Source organism: Gekko japonicus, unplaced genomic scaffold, assembly GCF_001447785.1.
Source record: "Gekko japonicus isolate JY-2015 unplaced genomic scaffold, Gekko_japonicus_V1.1 scaffold795, whole genome shotgun sequence".
Classification (NCBI taxonomy): domain Eukaryota; kingdom Metazoa; phylum Chordata; class Lepidosauria; order Squamata; family Gekkonidae; genus Gekko; species Gekko japonicus.
The window spans coordinates 791,515-802,888 of record NW_015171527.1 but is presented as its reverse complement, the minus strand read 5'-3'; the positions used below and the strand labels follow the sequence as shown (position 1 = coordinate 802,888).

Sequence of the window (11,374 nt, the reverse complement as noted above, 5' to 3'; positions counted from 1 at the left end):
AAAAAAGAAAAACCTTTTGATCAAAGAAAGGTGCTGTCAACTAACTGGGTGACAGCTATTTAAAAATGCAAATACTTAATCAAACGCCATCCTGGAAGAGGCATTCCGCTTTCACACAGAACGGAATGCCTTTTCTATGGTGTTGCCAACTGAAACACAGGTTTGCATCATCGGAGGTCAAAAGCCCATTTTGTTCTTAAAATTAGTTTTATTGAAATGCTTACTTGAGATTACTTAAACCTGGAAATAGGTGACCACAATAAGAATTCTGGGGTGTTGGGTTTTTTTTAGAAGACATAGGACTCTGATCAGGAACAAGGGAGAGTGAGCATTGCAGTGAAGAGGGTACAGCAAAGACAAAAGCACATCTTCCTTTGTTCCCCAGGTCAGGATGTTTTCGTCGGAGGCTTTATGGGAGCCCTGCATAGTGCCCTGCTCTGTGCTTCTGCTGTCCTGCAGCGCAATGTCTACGTTGACCTTCTCCAGTTACGCCGCAAAATCAAAGTCAATAACTTTAAAAAGGAAAACTGAGCGTTGACCTGCTGGAAGGTCCTCACTCCTCTGCAGACAATTTTGGAAGGTTTTTTTTTTTTTAATTGATCCGTGTTTGATGCTGCTGAGTGGGTCTCCAAATGAGCCAAGCCTCGAGTTCTGCTGGTGTGAGCTGATCCAGTTAATAAGCATTGCCCTGGGCCATGGTGCAGTTATGATACGGCTACATCCAGCTGTTGTGCTGGTTCATTTCTCTTCAGAACACTTTCAGTGCACACAAGGAACGTTTAAGTGCCAAGGGTCATTTAAGTGCCTTGAGAGCCAGTTTGGTGCAGTGGTCAGGAGTGCAGACTCTAATCTGGGAGAACCGGGTTGGATTCCCCACTCCTCCACATGCAGCTGCTGGTGTGACCTTGGGTCAGTTACAAGTTATTTCAGACCTGTTCTCTCAGGAACAGTTCTCGAGAGAGAGATCTCAGCCTCACCTACCTCACACCTACCTCTGTTGTGGGGAGGGTAAGGGAAAGGAGATTGTAAGGAGCTCTGAGATTCCTTCGGGTAGTGAAGGACAGGGTATAAGTCCAACCTCTTCTTCTTCTTAATCATACCACATCACTTGTAGTGGTGTAGCACTGGCAGCCTGACTGGCTACTTGCTGGAGCAGTACTACAGCAGTTACTCTAAGCACTGCTAGTTACTAGTTTCTTTTTCCTCCTTATCTGTGGTGATTGTCATGGCAACCTGTGGCTGTGTTGCCCCAGAGCACAGGAGGACCGGTGTGAACCTGAACGAGTGCTCCTTTGCAAGGAAAGAGCTTCTCTAAAGTGGGGTAGACCAGAACATCTGCTTCTCACTATGAATTAGATGCTGTATTTTGAGTTGCAGCACCTATAGTTGTCCTGGGTGGAGGCTATAAAATGAGCTTTTTAGAAACTAGTGCCGTGAAACAGTATAGAGACTGGAATTACATTTTTTAATAGTGAGCTCGGGATGTAACATGTTGGAACAGGTGCCTTGAAAAATGGTGTTGGGGGCTGGTAACTTGGAGGAGGGAGAGGAGAGAAAAAGGAAATGTTTGGTAATATTCTGTCTCCTGCAGTGGTCTCTATTAAAGGCTGTTTTGAAACCCAGTGTGTTGTCACTTGTAAGAACATCTTTCACCTATGGGAAAAGGAAACTTGGGTATCAGTTTTCTTCCTCTTGCTTTCAGATACATGGACATGTGCCTTATACTGAATCAAACCATTGATCATCACAGTCAGTATTGTCTTCTCAGACTGGCAGCAGACCTCCAGGGTCTCAGGTAGAGGTCTTTCACATCACCCTACTACCTCATCCTTTAAACTGGAGATGTCGGGGATTGAACCTGGGACCTTCTGCATGTCAAGCTGATGCTCTACCCACTTACCCATGGCCCTTCCCCTTTCTCTTTGAAGAACAGACCACATTTCACTCACAGCCTCTATCATTGTCTGAAGAAGGCAGCCCAAACATCTATGCAACTTGCTTCTTATTCCGAGATCACAGTGCGCACCCTTAACTAAGGAATGAGTCGCTGCCTCATTAAATGCCAGGTAATCTGAGCAAGAGGCTGCATACCCTTTTCTGCAAGGGATGCCGGCCATGGAAGGTGAGCCTTGCCCCAGCTGGATGATATAGATTCTAATTTTGTTCTGAGATTGTCATTAATCTCCCTCATCTACCTTTCCATCTGTTCCCCTTCCCTGGTGGGTCTTCTATTTTGCGAGCCTGTCTTTTACTGGTGGGATGTAAATAATAATAATAATCTTTCAATTTATTGATCACTCAATCCTTGCAGAGCTGCCGGCTCTGAGCGATTTACAGTTACTCATGTGTTGACACGGGACTAACAATGATGGGGGTAAGGGAGGACAACATATATCATTTTTTTAATCACACACACTTCGCAGTCGACAGGGAGTTTTGTCAGCTGTAAGCATCAGACGTGTTCCGGCAGCATTCTTTAGTCGGCGTCGCTTGATGTCATCAGCATTTTTCTCAGTCGCAGCGCACCACTGCCACCGTCTGGCTGGAATGGCCCATTGCAGGGTTTTCTTTGATGCTGCGTAGATCTCTCTCGGCTTTTGATCTTACGTGTGGACCTTCCGTTTTTTGGCTAACACTTCCCACCGGGGGGGGGGTTAAGTGTGCCCACCCTCTCTAAGGAGTGGTACCATTTTATCTACTCGCCGAAGCTTTCGAACCATTGGGTGGACAGCGAGCTGGGGACACAGCTGGTAGCTCACACCAGTGTGGGGCTCGAACTGACAGCAGTCCTGTTCAGCTCAGATGTTTAACCAGAGGATAAATCCCCTGTGCCACTGCTCCCCTTAGAGAGAGCAGAGAGCAGTTGTCTTGACAAGTGGGTTAGCAGCTTTTCTTCCTGTGGGGGGAAAATATGGGAACTTCTTGTCTTTTTCTTCTTCTGGCAGGTGGGACAGTGTCATGGGATGGTGATTTTTCAGCCAGCAAATGGGAGACGGGGAGAGGGTTTAGCACAGTCATTTCCCATCTTGTGCTACTCTTGAGTGCAGCCTCCAAGGCTGCTTTTCAATTAAACAGAAACTGGGGTGGGGACTTTTAACTGTGTCAAGTCCAGTTTAGCCGTGAGTCTACATATGAGCAGGATGCTGCTGTCCCGTGTTCCGGGAAAGTGTAAATATTTTATGGTGGTTACTAGCAAATGGCCTTTGACTCTTATAGGTACAGCTCATAACTGGCAGTGTTTGCAGTATATGGCAGCTAATCAAACAGCGTATGACAGTTTCTGCAGTGCCCCACCTTTATAGCAGAGTCATAACTGGGCAGAGACTATATCAGCAGCTCCTGATTAACACCTGGCACTGGCAAACAACTCTGCACAGCGATCACTGAGGATTTTCACAGCATGGCAGACCAAAGAAAGAACAGGGCTCTTCTCATTGTAAATTATGACTTCTATAGAAGCCCAAACAGGCTCCTGGATAGACCCGGTGCAGTGAAGGAAGCAGACAGGCTCTTCAAAGCATTATCCGACTGCAATTATGCCGTGCAATTGCATTATGACTTGACAGCTAAGGAAATACAAGAACTTTATGAGAAAGGTACGTATCGTGGTTTGCCAGATTTGTCACATGCTTCTTAGATTAACAAGGCCATTCAGGATTACAGGAGGGGCTCCTGGCCACCACTGCACACGATCAGAACGGCAAGCCTGGACTGCACTGACCCGCCTTCTGAGCTCGACATGAGCCCACCTGTAGTGTGTGCCAATGTTCCCTCTAAGCTGTGGAGTCCTGTGAGCAAAAATTCTACTTTGTGAGCTACTGGCATTAAAGTTGTGAGCGAGCGATTTGGCTCCTGCATAAATTACTTTGCTCTGGAGCCGTCCTTCCTGACCTAAGGCAAAAATGTGTGAGCCGGGGGCTAAAAAACTGTGAGCTAGCTCACACTAACTCAGCTTAGAGGGAACACTGGTGTGTGCTTGTGGGAAAACTGAGAACCACAGTGGTGACTTTGGTGGTGGTGGGGGAAACTAGGGGTGGCAGAAGCGATGTGTTGAATCCGGCCAACTTTTTGTGGAGATCTGCTTGTGGAATGGAAAATTTCCCCTTCAGCTTGCTACCTCCCCGGAAAGGTGTCTTTGGTGTTGAGGGGATGCCCAGGAACAGGGTATAGCGGGGGGGGGGGGGGGTGGCTCACAATGCCCGGGGGGGGGGGGGGGGGGGGGGGGGGGGGGGGGGGCTTGCAGCAAAAAGTAAAAGTGAAATTACCCTCCCTCCTCCACCCACTGAAAACAACTATTGGATGTGTGTGTAAAGTGCTGCCAAGTCACAGCTGCCTTATGGCAGCCCCTGCAGGGACTTCCAAGGCAAGTGAGAAACAGAGGTGGTTGGCCATGGCCTCCCTCTTCCTTGGCGGTCTCCCATCCTAGTACCGACCCTGCTTAGCTTTCAAGATCCGATGAGATCGGGCTATACCATATGCCACCTGCCCTCCCAGCCATGGGCTGCAACCCCATAAATAAGGCAGCAAGATTTTTGCTATACGCAATGAACAGTATTTTATCAGTCTGCTCAATTGGTGTGGAGCTTTCTTCTGGGTGCAAGCAGACTGCACTTAGCTGAGTGGAATGATGGGATACAATAATAGGATATTAATCCATACTAAAGGTCCCTTAAGGTACCAGGACTGAGAGCTAGGGGGAATTTAGTGGGAAATATTCTACAGAGTGCCACTGACCTCTTGGCTACTCCTTGAAGCCAGGTCACCAAAACCAGGCTCCAGTGTCTACATACTCAGGAGGGTTTGAGTGAATTCAACCTGATGCAGGATAGTAATCAGAGGATGTTCATGCCTGATCTGTTTTAGAGTGAGTACTGCTAGGGAATGTGCCCCCCCCCCAAACACTGACTGATGGTATTGCTGTTAAACAGAAAGGGCTGAGAATACAATCAGACATTCCCAATCCTAGGAAAGTCAATGGGGGGAGGGGATCTGCAAGAATTGACCATGTGAAGTGAATAAAGTCCCATTATGATATATATATATAAGCAACCCTAACATAGGGTTGCCAGGTCTGGGTTGGAAAATCCCTGGAGAGTTTGGGGGTGGAGCCAGGAGAGGGCGGGGTTTGGGGAGGGGCCTCAGCATGGTACAATGCTGTAGAGCCCCCCCTCCAAAGCAGCCATTTTCTCCAGGGGAGCTGATCTCTGTCAGCTGGAGATCAGTTGTAAAAGCGGGAGATCCCCAGGCCCCACCTGGAGGCTGGCAACTTTACCCTAACTTTTGCTTCAGGAGGCTTGGCACTGCAACTTCTTCCAGGATTTGGTGGTGGGGAGTCAATTATGTATTTAGTTGTTTTATTTAGTTCAAGTTGTGCATGGCATGATGAAAGGGGGAAGTGGGGATTCCTTCCTCTCCCTCACATCACTCCAGAACTGGGGCATGGGGGCTGCCCAATGACATTAGCAGTGGATTCAAGACTTGCCACACAAGAGACGTTCTTCGCACAATGGATCTGTGGAGTTTCTGCTGCCCATAAATGTGTGGAAGCCCATTAGCTCCGATTGCTTTAGACAAATTCATGGAGGTTTATTGCTCAAGGTTGTTAGCTGTCAGTCTCGTGACTTTTGCCGTGGTTAAACTTTTGCTTATGATATTTAGTAATATTTTATAGTGTAAATATTATACTGTAATTATGTATCTCAAATCTTTCTTCATTTGCTTATGACTAATTGGTCTGTGAGCATTAATAAATAAATGGAGAAAGAAATGGGTGGCTAAACAGAGACCCAGGTTCAAATCCCCACTCTGCCATTAAGCTTGCAGGATTACTTTGGACCAGTTTCCTTTCTCAGCCTAGCCTGCCTCACAGGGCGCAGTTGTCCTAGATGACATATCTGACTTTTGAGCTGCTGGGAAAGGGACTGCTGGCGTTAACAGGCAGCACTTAGTAACTGTGTGACATCAGCCATGGCACAGCTCACCTGGGTGATGAACCACCATGCAATTTGCATGATTCGCCCAGGTCTGGTGGTGGCTACTGGGCAACTTGATGCTGTTCAGGTCACCTGGGCCCAGCACAACTAGCAGCAGCAGCTGCTGGACCACTTGGTGAAGGGGAGAATGAGATCGTAAGCCGCTCTGGGACCCCATTTGGGAGAAGAGCAGGATATATCTAAATGCAGGGCTATTTCTGGGCAGGAACGCGCAGGAACGGAGTTCCGGCTGGCTCCTGAGTTGGCCACGCCCAGCAGGAACTCACTAGCATAATAGGCCACACCCAAGAGCAGAAACTCATTAGGATTGGCTACATTTGGGGGGTGTGGTCTAACATGCAAAGGGTTCCTGCTACCAAAAAAAGGCCCTGGGTTTTGACAACAAACAAGGTAAACAGAATAAGAAGCAAAAGGTGGGTGTGGCTGGATGACCACACTTCTGGTGGCATAGGGGTATGGCCTAATGTGCTTTGCTGTCAGGGGTGTGGCCTACTATGCCAATGAGTTTCTGCTGTTGGGTGTGGCCTGTTATGCTAATGAGCTCCTGCTGGGCTTTTTCTACAAAAAGAGCCCTGTAAATGAATAAATACATGACAGTTGTTGATAAACAGCCTCTGTAAATGTTTTAGCCCTTCTTTAAATGCCCTCTTAAGTTGGGGTAGTTCATTCCATCACATACTTAGTGTTGGGGCATCTTAGAAGAAGAAGAGATTGGACTTGTACCCCACCCTTCACTCGGAGTCTGAGAGCAGCTTACAGTCTTCCCTTCCTCTCCCCACAACAGACACCCTCTGAGGTAGAGGGGGCTGAGAGAGCTGAGGACTGCCCTTGAGAGAACAGCTCTGAGAGAACTTGTGACTGACCCAAGGTCACACCAGCAGCTGCATATGGAGGAGTGGGGAATCAAACCCAGTTCTCCCAGATTAGAATCCACGTCCTTAGCCACTACACCAAACTGGCTCTCTTACTACTAAGGATGGGCTGAAGCACTGAGAATTCTAAATTCAGGGGGGAAAATATTTTAACTATGTCTGGAGGTGGGGGAATTTTTTAGTTACCGCATAGCTGTTAAAGGCACAGAAATCTTGTCAGGGAAAAAGATGGGCAAGGCATTGTAGACACCTCTGCACCACCCACCAAGACATCTGTCACAAATTCCTTTTTTCTCCACCACGTGGTCTTTTAAGCCTGGTATTCTTTGAGGTAGTAAACTGGGGCCTGGACTATACCACTTCTGCAGGGGTGGTGGATGATCATGCTTGAATCCTTCTTCATATAAAAACTTCCCCGCACATAGAAAAATTACCTAGTCTGGGAGAAGGATACCTTAGAACCCATCACACCAACATCTAGTTTTTCATATGTACTCCAAAGTAATACAGCACAGGGATGGTTTTAGTACTTAAGTTAAGCCTAGTTTTCACAGAATCACAAAAGTACTGAATGTGCCATAATTTGCAGAGAGCGCTTAAAGTAGGATTGAGACGTTTGTGCTTCTCTTTCCTACATCTTTGCAGAATGTGATGCAGATCACGGAGACTATTTTGTAAGCATCCTATCCAGCCACGGAGAGGAAGGGGTCATATTTGACTGTGAAGGACAACCAGTTAAGCTGACACAGATTTTCGAAGCACTGTCTCTACCAAGGAGCCATAAACTGGCTGGAAAACCCAAAATCTTTTTCATACAGGTAATATCCAGAGCTGCAGGTAGTAACTTTTATGTATGACTTTAACAGTAGCAATGGTGGGGAATGCCTAAATGAGTTTCATCAAAATGCATTTCCTCTTGCCATGTGTTTCATTTTGGTTTTGTAATGGGTGTGACTATGACTCAGGTGCCAAAGGTAGCAAAAAGAATCAAACTTCCTGCTTCTAAACCTCCATACATTACTTTCTTTTCTGTACTAAGAAATTCCCTGATTGTGTCTTATCACATTTCCTGAACTCATGATATCAGTATAGCATTCGATAGCTTCCTGGAGTGCAATCTGTGAAGGGGAACGGAGAAATGTCCTAACTGATAAGCAGAAATGTCTGAATCCACAAATTGCCCTTGGTCAGGAGATTCTGCACCAAGTACATAAAATAAATCTATCAACTATCATAAATGTAGCATAGTTCTATTACAACATAGGTGAAAGGTGTATTTTTATCAAAAACAACAGAGGTCTTGCTGTTGAATATATTTCCAAAGGATTATGAAAAAGAGAATAGGTATTTGACTGTTTATATGACGACAGCTGCAAGAATCTTATATGCCAAATATTGGAAAACCATGGTGATACCAACAAAACAGGAATTTGTGAATAAACTTTTTGAAAGCAGAAAATGATAAACTGACTCTAGAAATGAGATTAAGTAAAGAGTGGACATTTCAAAAAACATGGAAAAAGTTTTATGATTGGTATAATGCAAATGTAATAGAAGACTAGGCAAGAATAGCGCAATGGACTTGAGAACACAGAAGACAGAAGAATGGAAAGTATTTGATATAGAGTTTTTATTAATTAAGTAATTGCATATAAGCATATAATGTAACTGTACTCTTGGTATATATGTTATGTGTAGTAGAGTGTCTGTTTGTAGTGTGTAGATTTGTTTGTTTTAGATTTAAATTTTTTTTTAATAAAAGTGTACCTATGGGTACTTTAAAAAACAACAACAAGAATACAGTTATTAAAATAAGGCAACAGATTTGGGAAAATATAAACATAATGCAGGTATGAAAGAGAAGTTTCAAAAATTACAAATAAAAAAAAATTCCACTATTTAACACTGCTCACTGTGCACAAATTGATATATGTGGCATGTTGGAGTTGTCATGCATCTGACATGGGTCTTTTTTGTATTTTTTTTTTTCAGTCTGGCCCTAAAGCTGTTCAGTTTTGGGGAAAGGCACAGAGTGTAACAACAGAAATTGGATCCCTCTGGATCCAACAATTTTATTGTTGGGATATCTGAAGGAGATACTTACACAAGATGATTACAACCTGTGATCACGTTCCTTGACAGACAGCAGCACAGATGAGTACAGAATAAAAACAGAAATAGTCAGCCAACCTTACAAGAAGGCCTTAAATAACTCTTTATCTGACCAGATGACTTTCTGGTGTCAGAATGACATGTGTAGATAATTTTTTGAAAGATTATATTTTATCTCTAATTTAAGAATAACTTTCAAACACACACACACACAACCAGAGTTTTCTTTAATCTCATGTAAATTTGGGAAGGTTTAGTAAATAATTTTTAAAATTGCCAAAAAAAATTAGCCTGGATCCCAGGAGCTGTAGATAACGTTCTGGTTGCTTGTGGTAGCTTTTCACTGCAGTCTCCTAGGCCTCTCTCTGCAAAGTAATTCCTGAAGTTCAACTATAAATGGTTGCAATCAGAAGTCAGAGCTGTCACTACATTCAGATTTTCATATATGCCCATGGGGTAGTTTAGGTCTAGGCTAGCCCGATCCCATCAGATCTCGGAAGCTAAGCAGGGTCGGCCCTGGCTAGTATTTGGACGGGTGACCTCCAAGGAATACCAGGGGCGTGACGCAGAGGCAGGCAATGGCAAACCACCTCTGAAACATCTCTTGGTTTAAAAACAAGTGTAGCTTGCCATCTAGTGTTGCATAATGCTAACAGAGCTAGAACTTCTGGCTGCCAGACAATCTTAGGATCTCCTGGCTATACTACACAGAAAGTAACAATAAAACTAAAAGGTATTTCCAGCTTGATCAATGACTGTACAGTAGCTGATGTGTCTATATTCAGGGGTGTCAGATATGAATAACTGTTGGGGGGGGGGAGGCCCTGTAATACGTTTTATTCAGGTCATCCAAAATAACAAAAAATCAATGGTGTACAAGCTTTGGAGTTTTCCAGAACTCTTCATCTGGCTGGATTTTGAGGGGGGGGCAGTTAAGGGGGAGGAAATGTCTTAGGCCATGATCTTAAGAGTTCTTACTTGCATCCTGCGTTGAATGCCAGGCAGATTTGAATAGATAAAATGGAGCTGCACTTTCAAAGTCAATTGATGAAAGAGAAAGGAGTTGTCCTCTTTGACTACTCAAAAAGTGTGCGCTGAGAAACATGGAACCTGGATGCACAAAAGCCATGGTGGTGGGCTGGAGGCGAAGTAAGGAGAGGATGTGGGTGAGGTTGAGTGGAAAAGCTGGGTAGATCCAACCCAACTAGTTATTTGGGCCTAATTTCAGAGGTTCTACAGCTTCAGCTCCTAGGTGCTAGAAATGAACAACATCCTGCTCATGATCTGAACCTAGTAACAGCATGTGGCTAGCCACAAACAATGAAGAAGTCAGATGCATTTCTGGAGAGTATGAGAGCCAGACTAGGTTTTTAGGCCAGACACACTGGCAATTTGAATACTGTTGGAAACGAGTAAAATGCCATTTAATGTCTGCTGCACTTGCTGTGTTTCTAGGCCTGCCGTGGAGAGGAAATTGATCCAGGCGTGTGCTTGCAGACGGACAGTGGTGAACCACAAACAGACTGTTTTTCACACTATCTTTCTATCCCAGAAAATACTGCAGTAATGTTTGCTTGTAGTCCAGGTATATAAGCCTATCACAGTGACCCTAGGCGCATTTATTCTGGAGTAACCTTCACTAGCTAATCCCAAGAGAATGGAGAGGGACATTCAATAGCGTGTATGTGTGGGGAGTATACCCATAGCTTTCTAAACACTGTAGCTAAGGTGGCCAGGGTTTGGGGTGTGTGTTGGTATTAAAAGAGTATTGACATTTCTCTCATTCATCCCCCCCCCACTACCACCTGGGATTCTCAGGCTACGCGGCTTTCATCAACCGATGGGAATCCATGTTCCTCAAGGCTTTACTGGAGTTACTGGAAGGAGAGAACCGTCAACTCGAACTTACCAGTTTAATGACCTGGATTAACTGGAGAGTTGCATTTCATTTCGAGGCCAAGGGGAAACACGGCGGTGGTAAAGAGATGCCCTGCTTTGTCACCAATATGGTGAAAAAGGTTTACCCTTTCTCTTCGCAAAGGAGGCTCAGCTCAAGGCAGTAGCTGAGCCCACTGACTGTGCAGGAAAAGAGGCACTAAAGCTGTTTCCCAGGACCTTACTGAAGGAGAACGACAGAAACAAAGCAGACGGACTCAAAGAAATCAGACAAGTGAAGCTTTTCCCATCTCCTCCTCCCTATCCCAGAGGAAGACACATCTGTTGAATGGTTAGCTGCCGTGCAGCTGATAAGGGAGCAGGATCCCTGGCAGTGAAAAGTGTGCATCCTAAATATATATAACTTGTATAACTCTTCTTCCTCATGCCTTGTGGAATTCAGTCCCTTTCCAAGAATTCCAGCTGCCACAAACACACCCAAATCAGATCTACAGAAGAGAC

General features: G+C 45.0%; 1 protein-coding gene across 1 annotated transcript; it reads left to right on the top strand.

Moving 5' to 3' along the window:
* The first annotated feature begins 3,400 nt into the window (after positions 1–3,400).
* LOC107117397 (caspase-7-like) lies at positions 3,401–11,040 on the top strand. The gene is made up of 4 exons (XM_015419507.1): positions 3,401–3,596; positions 7,511–7,683; positions 10,433–10,562; positions 10,796–11,040. Exons 1-4 carry the CDS (start codon positions 3,401–3,403, stop codon positions 11,038–11,040), a joined length of 744 nt encoding a protein of 247 aa, XP_015274993.1.
* The last annotated feature ends 334 nt before the right edge of the window (positions 11,041–11,374 follow it).